Source organism: Antrostomus carolinensis, unplaced genomic scaffold (assembly GCF_000700745.2).
Source record: "Antrostomus carolinensis isolate BGI_N321 unplaced genomic scaffold, ASM70074v2 scaffold10594, whole genome shotgun sequence".
Lineage (NCBI taxonomy): Eukaryota > Metazoa > Chordata > Aves > Caprimulgiformes > Caprimulgidae > Antrostomus > Antrostomus carolinensis.
In genome coordinates this window covers 1-9,853 of record NW_010310152.1, presented here as the reverse complement: position 1 = coordinate 9,853, position 9,853 = coordinate 1, and the positions used below count along the sequence as shown (strand labels likewise).

Below are 9,853 nucleotides of genomic sequence, written 5' to 3'. Positions count from 1 at the left end.
AGCTCTGCAGAGGGCTTGGCTTTTAGCTCAGAGCTGTTGCTGATGGTCCTACAGCTGCATAGAGCAGAGGTTGTTGGGGAAACCCCAGCCCTGTCTGCTCCCCCAGGAGGCACAGCTCAGCTCTGTTAGCACCTTTACAGGACAGGTCAATCACTCTCCTGCTGTGAGCAGTTAGCTTAACTCAGCAGTGGTGTAAGGAGTCAGCCTGAGCTGGTGGCACAGAAGCTCAGTACCTCCCTTTTTGTGAAGTCTGGTGTTTGGTAATTTGACAAAGCTTTCAGCCCAACCCAAGCACTGACCTGCACTGCAGGGTCCTGAGCTGCAGAGCACTTTACAGATATCACATCTGCCTGTATTTCATACGGAAGAGGCCACAGCAAAACAGGCTGAAGCAGCATCTTGTACTATCACTTTCCTCTTGCACAGAATTAAATAGCTTAAGAGCACAAAGGGGGGTGAGGGTTGTCCTTTCTAAAGTTACCAAAACAAACACTTTATCATAAAGGGGGGGGGGGCAGGCTCATGGGTACAGAAAACACGTCACAAAAAAAGACACTGAGTAGTAAATACAAGTGTGAACAAAACCAGGTCAATACACATAGTACACCAGGTGATATAACCAGTGATAAACAGGATATATACAAAATATTTATTTCCCACCCCATTAAGTTTCTTAAAAAAAAAAAAAAAAAAAAATTGCTTGTTCTTAACATTTCAGCATATATTTCATAGGGCACTACATTTACTGAAACAATTACTGGCACAAAATTCCAGCTGAGGTTACAACTGCTAAATTACATTTCCAGGGCTATCCATAATAAATCCAGCTTTTCTGTGTATTTTTTAAAAGTAACCATAGCTTTTAAATCGAAGATACTGGATGTGCCTCACTACCTACACACTAGTACAACCTTTTTTAAGAATCATAGAGATGAGAAACAGAAAAAATTTGTTACCAGCTGCTATTTACCATAGAAAGGAACAAAACAACCTTAACTGTTCAGAGCATCCAGTTGGTAGTTCGTAAATCCACGTTTCAGTGGTGACTTTTTAAAAGTTACGGTATTTTACAATTATGTCATGCTGTAAGCTTTTAGTTTTCCAGAGAGCTTGCATATTTTTTTTCTTCTGTTGGAAATTCCCTACCACTTCATAGGCATGCAACTAGAAATGCTCACTAACTGCTGTAAGTGTTGTTACAGAATTTCAGGATGGATCTGGAGAACATCTCCAACTCCAGCAACATTGAGCAGTTTGAGGCTTGCACTTTGAAATGTGCACTCGAGTGGGGGGCAGATGCGTGCTGGTGGGGAAGTCTGTCCCTAGTTGCACAAAAGCTTCTCAAGTCTTTTTTCCACTTACATTTCCTTCTTTAACATCTTCTAGTTAAATGAGTTAGTTAAATGAAAACATTATTAAGAAACTAGAGATAGTTCTAAGCTCCTAAAGTTTACAACTCCCATCTTGTTGGAGAAGTTGATCACTACAATACTAGGCTCAGATGCATTTTAAGGTCTCATTCAATGCTCTCTGGCTTGCACGAGCTAATAGCAGCCTGAACCACACACAGACAGCACAAATATTTACATGACAGGAACAGTATTTACAGTGATGTCTTTGATATTTCTTTTTCCTCCTAATCCACAGATAGTCCTCTACGGTTTCCAAGAGCCTGAGCCTTTTTCTTTTTTCTCTCTTGCTCATGTTTCTCACGCCTTTCTTCCCTGAAGGGGAAAGAGAAGAGAGACAAACCATATCAAGTTATATTAAAGATAGAGACAGAAGCAACTAGAGGAATGTGACCAAGGCTTAACATCTATTTAACCAGTGTGCTGCGTTTGCCATGAGCAGGGAGAACCCTGCCATTTTGGAACAATCCAAACATTCAGGCAAATACCTCTGCTTAGAGCTCCAGGCCTAACGTTCAAGGTAACACCACGTCAATATTCACAGCTGAAGGTAAATTCCAACAGCTACAACTGGGAGCTTTCGTAGAATAAACATCCATCAGACTCAGAGCTGCCCTCTTTGCTGGCCTTCCTGATACCAGACAGACTACCTGAGGCAAAAATTGCCTTAATGTAGGAAGTATTGTTCCCTGAACTGCATACTTAAATCCTAGAAGGACAAGTGAGTCATGGTATTATTTTAAATAACACTATTTGTAAAAAGCCAGTGGGGTACTAACCTTGTCTGGAGACGTGGCTGTTTGTAATCTTTCTTCAGTGCAGAGACGTTGCTACCAACGGACTTACTCAGGACAGGATTTTCTTTAAATTCTCCCCAAGGTTTTAGTCGTCCTACAGTTCAGGGACAAAAGAAAGACTATTGAATTACTAGTGTAGTAATTGTGTGCTTAACTTTCTTACCGTGAATTTTATACTAGCTACCCTCTTTTTTTGCTGGTTGACTTTAAAATAAAATGCTTTTTCAGCTGCATTATCAGCTTCACCAGCCCATTCCTTACAAGCAGTTTTTTCTGTAAGTGGTAACAGGTGACTTCTCACACAATAGTACACTTTTTAAAGAAAATTAAAATAAGCCTCACTGTGTAAGGAATGTCTCATATTCCCTGTACATACACCTGTTCAGTGGAATACAAGGATGCTTATTCTTATATTTATGTGCTGTTGGTCATTCATTAGGTTGCCCAAGGAAGTTGTGGATGCCCCCTCCCTGGAAGTGTTTAAGGCCAGGCTGGATGAGGCTTTGAGCAACCTGGTCTAGTGGAAGGTGTCCCTGCTGATGGCAGGGGGGTTGGAACTGGATGATCTTTAAGGTCCCTTCCAATCCAAACCATTCTATGATTCTATGATTCTTTAGCAGGGAGGCTTTTGAAGCATGTATTCTGTAGGAATTTAACATCAGTCCACAGATGCTGTGGGAATCCAGTGAGGAGAGACTGAAAACTTTGCTGTATCGTGGTTTGTACCAGTGTCTCACTTCATGAGTGTGAGGGGTGCGACCAACAGGACCGGCACGGGATCACAGTACCTTTATGTGGCTGATACCGAAGCGGCCTCGAGAGACTTGCTTTGAGATCAAATGTCTTCTTTGCGCTTGTGGGTTCTGCAGACTGAGCTGCAAACTTGAAGGGGGTGATAACTACAAAAGGCATCAAGATACCGCACTTAATTACAGCAGCAAGAACATCACTGTGCAGAGCAAGTGGGAAAGTGCCTGTGAAGATGATCTTGCAACTATGGGGACCAAAGGGCCATTAAATGCTCCTGTCTGCTACCTCTAAAGACAGAATTGCACAGATGCAGCTCCCTTGAAATAGGGATATTTCAGTCTGGAGAGAGCAAGAGTTGCAGAGTATCGTCCCTTTCACTCTGATTCTGCTCTGCAATAGCATCTACAGCTCCATGTATTTTTCTAGTCCTGCAGAGCAAACTGTGTTCCCTAGTCTCGATGCTTATTTGGAACCAGGTGGATTTTCACATTAAAAAGAAGCATTCTTCCAGAACACACCAGACTCTTCTCTCCCTCTAAAAAACATCAATGTTGTCACACAGCAAGACAGGCAACTCTGGGTTCTCTGTGCTCATGTACCCGTGATGCTCATGTACCTGTGATGCTAGGGTATCGATGGTTAGATAGCAGAGCTGTGCTGGTGCAGAGCTCAGTAGTAATCACAAGATTTCTGCGTTTTCTTTGGCTCCCGAGTTGATCGGGGTTGCTGAGGCCGATAATAACAGGTTGCCCTAAACCACTGCTAGAGGCCTAGGTGCCCATGCTAGGTGCATGGCAATCCCACAAGGAGAACAAGACCTCTGAGAAGGCATCAGGAGCTCCTTTCACCACAGACAGGATCTCCCTGTACCAGCTACAAGAATGTTTGCTACATAGTGAGCTCACCCTCAGCTCAGGCATTGGCGTGGCTGCCAGGCTCTTCTCAGTGATGCCCAATGGCAGGACAAGGGGTAATGGGTGTGAGCTGGAACACAGGAGGTTCTGCTTAAACTTGAGAAGAAACTTCTTTACAGTGAGGGTAACAGAGCACTGGGACAGGCTGCCCAGGGAGGGTGTGGAGTCTCCTTCTCTGGAGACATTCACGACCTGCCTGGACACCTTCCTGTGTGATCTCATTTAGGTTCCTGCTCTGGCAGGGGGACTGGACTAGATGATCTTTCGACATCCCTTCCAATCCCTGACATTCTGTGATTGTCCCTGAAGTTGTAGAGCGATTTCTATCCCCTACATCCTGTATTAGGCTTTTCTGTAGGTAACTAGGTATCATAATGTTTCAGTCTTAGCACCTAACCATTTTAATCAAAACACTGGAAACCAAAGGAAACAAACTGCTGCAGTTTCTAACAAATCAGTCATAAATTAGAGAATTAAATTAAAACCTGGGTCTAGATGACATTAGGTTATAAAAAAAATTATATAGTAATTCAATAAGACAAAAGTCTTGATCTGAAAAAGCCAAATATTTAACATCCACTTTACCCTTTGGTGCAGTCAGATCATGATCTCCCGCATTTCCCTTGCTGCTTTTGCGGTTTATGAGTTTGCGGCTCTTTTGGCTCTCAGGTGTGCAGATCTCCTCCACGAAGGGAGACATTCTAGAGGGAGTCTTGGTAAGAGAGCGCTTATGCTCATTATCTTTTGTGGCTTCTGAGAACCTGAAAATTATTAGAAATACGAAGACAAAGTCATCTACAAGGAAGGTAAGCAATGTGGCAGAATAAAGCAGGTTCTGCGTTCTACCTGTCTTGCAGGTAGAAAGTTCTACCTGTCTTGCAGATGTTCACAGCTTGTGCATAAACTGCCCCAAAAATAACTTGAAAACTGCCAGCAAAGGTATGAACTGTCGTCAATAGCAGTGAGCAATATTCAGAATTACTAACAACTGACTTTACTGATATTTTGGAGAGCAAATCTATTTGGATGTAAGAAGCTAGTAATTTCTTCACCAACAGGTATGATTTACTTTAGATTTGGATTCTGTAGTAGAACACTGTATATAAATATTGTTAATTTGAAAATTCAAATTAAGAAAAACTAAAAGAAAATTAACTATCAGAACTCTAGAACTCAAAAATCTACAAGAGGAAGAAGCTGGATATTTTAGTCAAAACACACAAGTGTCTTGTGTGCCAAGACACACACGTGCTATATGTATGTGCATATATACACACATATTTAATGTATATATGTGTGTATATAAAATGTATATATAATATAAAATATAAATGAACATGGTGGTTTCACTTGGCTAGCAGCCAAACACAGCCACTCGCTCTCTCCCTACCCTCCCCACGCAGGGAATAGGAGAGAGAATTAGAGTAAGGATAAGGAGACTCATAGGTTGAGAAAATAAGTATTTACTAATTGATATAAAATAACAACAGTAATAATAGAATATGCAAATGAGTGACGCACAGTGCAATTGCTCACCACCCACCGACTGCTGCCCAGCCTGTGATCCCAGAGCAAAGACAATCCTGAAACTGAAACACCAGAAGAGTGAGCCTGAATGATCCCTGAGAGAATCACCAGCTTTCTCCTCAGCCCTGGTTAATATACAGAACATGACGTGATAGGATATATGGAATATCTCACTGGCATATCCAAACGCCAGTTTGGGGTTGTGCAACACACTAAAGTCCTTGGACTTCCATCAACATCTAAAAACATTGGTACACTGTCAATATTCTTCTCATAACAAATCCCCCACTGAAACCAAAACACAGCTATTCCAGCTACTGAGAAGAAAATTAACTTGATCCTAGAGAGACCAGGACAAAACATATGAAAGAAAACCCAAAATCTTGCATGAAGTAATCACCTTATCAAAAAGGTACTGAGAATAAGCTGAAAGGCTGCAAGATATGGCAAGACAGTGAGTAAATGTCAAAGCAGGCTGTTTTAAAGGCTAGCAAGTTTATGGATGAAGTGCAGCTTGCAAGATCCACCCCGGCACATCTTTGGAGAAATGGAATGGAAGCAAATTCTGACAGTGTTGTTTTGGTTTACATATTGCTAAAGAACCGAGTAGGGCTGCAGTGAAGACAAAGATCATCCAAGAGGAGACCAGAGGCAGAATCAATATTGCCTGTATATGTTGTTATCTATTGAAATCAGAGACAGCACATTCAAAGCAGAAACAAAGCCAGTAAGATTATGCGCTTGATTTTTACCAGGAACCCGTGAACCTGACCTCTGATTAGCAGAACTGCATTTAAAAGTCCCATAATTATTTAATAGGAGATGTCAATATTGTAAGTCACACTATCTGACTTAGTAACAACAATCCCACACACACTTTATTCAGGGACCAAAAAAGTCCCAGCAGCTCTAATCCTGGCATGCAAAAGTTAAGAAGTGAACATTATCAGGAAAATGGAAAGGAACAGAACTGAGACCTGAGATTAACCAGGTACTGTAAGCAGGGAGAGAAGGATAAGGGTAAAGTATAGAATGTCTAAATCTGAACTGCAATCACTGTGGAAAGTTTAGTAAACTGAATAAAATTGTAATTAGTACAATAATTAGAAACCAACAAAGAAATAGTAGAGACAAGGACTTTCCCTGAAAATAAAACTGGGCAAAAGGGCATTTATCAATGGAGTATCATATGGACTGTCCTTTTGATTCCTTCTTTTAGAAGGGTTTTTGTTCAAGACTTTAGAAAAATTAGTAATAAGCTAATAAAATTTAATGATAACAAAAGTTCAGGAAGCATCAACGTAATAGAGAATTAGATTCCTGCGTAGGAATAATGAAGTGCACGTGGTGTTTTAGAAGGAAATGAGATGGGGTTTAATAGCATTGAGTATGAGCTCATTCATTTAGCAATTCATCATGACTTCCCAGTGTCAACTTGGTTCCCATCTGCTAGAAACAACCTGCTTATAGTAGTCAATCTCAAGATGAGCCCCTGCTGTGACATCGGGGCAGGGGGAAGGAGAGGTGGAGAAGAGAAAAAGATTACCCCCCCCAAAAAACAACCCAATTATGAGTCCATTGTGAGACTCACCTGAAATACTGTGTACAGTTCTGGCTAAATAACCTCAAAGATAAATTAATTCAGATATAACAGAGACTGTGAGGTGGGCTGACAAAATGGAAGACCTAACACAGTAAGAGAAGAAAAATAACTTGGCTTGGTTGTCTTAGCAAAAAAAGAAAGCTGAAAGAAAGGCAAGATTCCACTACCATCAGGCATCAAAATGAAGAATTGAGATAGTAACAGCACAGTAAGGTGTAAATCAGCCATAAAACTAGAGTGAAAGCTAGTAACCAGAATTAGTCTCGTGTAATCCATGTTTGGAATACAAATAATGTAGTCAAATCGCAGTCAGTGTTGATTATTTCATGTGCATCGTACCAAACTGCTCACTGGGAGTTTTAGTTTGTTCTTTTTACCTGACATTCATTTTGGTAGTTGAAAGGACAGAAGGATGAAATGAAGATTTCCTAGATAAAATACTCCGACTGGCAGCGTTCAGGGAACTGCGTGGCGAGCGCTGGAGGTTACTAGGAGTGCAGGTGGTGGAGAATCTGCCTCTTTCTGGATTTGGGCTGAATAAAAATGTTTTCCCATTGGTTTGTTTCTAGGGAAAAAGCAAACCATGAGTTAGGAAACTGCTAAAAATGTATCAGAAAAGCAGCTCAGAGGAAGGCAAAATACAGAGCGAATCAGAAGCGTACAGCCTGACTTTTTTTTTCTTTAAAAGCATATTTTAAACATAAGTAGTTTTATTATTATTAAACTGATCTGAAAACACATACCTTTGAATTGTTCTTTGGAGTGCCTTTTTCTGATGCTCTTAAATGATTTGATTTTTTGGACAGCACCTGCCAAAAGTAATTTGGCTTAAGTATCTATTGATACACTGTATGCCACAGAAAAGAGAAGTGCAGAGTTCAGGAGCTGCAGTGTTTATGTTTTGCTGTGCCCACTGACACATTCACTCATATACTCACTGGTACAGTCCTGTCACTTTTCCTAAGGTCTGTCATGTTCTGAAAGAGGCCCTATTAGCAGCTTCACCCATGCACGTGTGAAATACAAAATGTGAGAACTGGGGACACTGAGAACAACATATACTGCTTGTATTTTAAAGGAGAGTCTCAGTGCAGTCATTGGACAATGGTTCTTCAAGGCACAAAAGAGGAACTTAATATTTAATTCCCGTTCTTTGAAAAAAACAAACAAAAGAAAAACATCCCCGTGGTTAAGTTCTACAGCAATTCAAACAGTTGTAAGCAAAAGCTCCAGGAGATCCTTCACAAAAGTAATGGTGATATAATTATTGTTACTCAAAACTGACAAGTTATTTGTTGGTTTCTATGACTGTTTAAAGCCACACACTGTTAATATAGAAAAACTTATATAACTACACAAGCTGTATACAAATAACTACATGTAACTAGTGATACAGGACTGCAGTTAAATTTCACTGATCATAACCTCCACTGCACGTACACATGACCAGCTACTTACTCCTCTAAAAAGCCTCTACAGTACTTTTACAGAGATGCTCTGGAGATAAATGAATATGGGAACAATGGAATTCTTCCCCTGTTATCACTTACCTTGACATTGCTGAGAGAACTGTTGCAGTTTTCAATAATTTTTTTTTTCCTCTCAATGTAGTCAGTGATAGATTCCATTTTCTTAAAGTGGGCCTCATGCAACTTTTTAAAGTCTGAGAAAAAAGGTCACATATCTGATAAGATCCTAAAGAAGTTAACTACTTAATAGAAGAATCTTGAAACACCTATTGTTATGTCCTCAAAAAAAAAAAAAAAAAAAAAAAAAAAAAAACAAAAAAAAAAAAAAAAAAAAGAAAAAACCACCAACAACAAAATCCCCACCAAAACCAATTCCCTCTAATTAAAGACTGTGTATACACAGCTAACCAAACAGTAGGAAATAGAATCTACTTTACCAGCTACATAGCCAGTTACCTGGTGCATGCTCTGGAGAATTACAGAGTCACAGAATGATTTGGGTTGGAAGGGACCTCATCTAGTCCAACCCCCAAATTCTGAAGTTAAAGAAAAAAAAACAACCTTCCAAATTTTAAATGAATGAATGTATTTTGCAAAGTGATGAAAATGAGTTAATTTTCATTAATTCATAATAATACTGCACAACAATAGTACTTCTAAAGCAAAAACTAAACAAGCAGGACTCATAGCATGTCTTCCTGGTCTTCGTTTTGAAAATTGTGAATGCGAGTATTGTATCCAAAAGACATCAAAGTGTTTGATAAAGCAGCTTTATAACACACATGTGAGTCACTTACTACTATGAATTTACAGGTTGGAGGATGTAACCTTTGGGAACTTTTATGTTTACTGACTTTTTACAGAGAGTATGTTCTCTTCTTCAAGCAGGAATAGAAATTTGGGTTGTAAACAACCTGGAAGTTAAGTCTCCCTTCCCTCACAGGCAATACATCTAAGGGGTAGGTTATCTTACTTGGTGTAGTAGCTTTCGCTCTTGTTTTCCCAGACCTAGATGCACGGCCTACATATAAAGGGATCTTCCCTCCTGCACGACGAGCATCACCTGATACAGTAACATTAGACACAATCGTTAGAACTCCTGGAAAATATTTTTATGTCATCACAACATTTTTAAAAGGATTTGCTCCAAAACACACCTTATCTCCTCAAAGTGGGTTTAGGTTTTGAGAAATAAAAACATCAGCTGGTATAGATATGTCCTAAGTACCTCAAACACCTTTTAAACAGCACATCAGTAACAGCACGTCTTGACGAACTACAAGCCCAGCATGAATTTTACAGTCAGTCTAGGTTATTTTCTTTCAATAGTGACGTTTTTTACAGGGGAAGTTAAGAGAACTGTCCTTGTAAGTAAACAAAACCA

General features: G+C 39.9%; 1 protein-coding gene across 1 annotated transcript; it reads right to left on the bottom strand.

Moving 5' to 3' along the window:
- Positions 1 to 1,636: 1,636 nt before the first annotated feature.
- On the bottom strand, positions 1,637 to 9,568 carry NUSAP1 (nucleolar and spindle associated protein 1; the record flags this gene model as incomplete). The annotated part of the gene is made up of 7 exons (XM_010166320.1): positions 1,637 to 1,724; positions 2,189 to 2,300; positions 2,995 to 3,105; positions 4,456 to 4,631; positions 7,378 to 7,565; positions 8,551 to 8,663; positions 9,443 to 9,568. Coding segments are annotated over 7 exons (914 nt in total), but the record flags the coding sequence as incomplete, so codon positions are not given.
- Between the last annotated feature and the right edge of the window lie 285 nt (positions 9,569 to 9,853).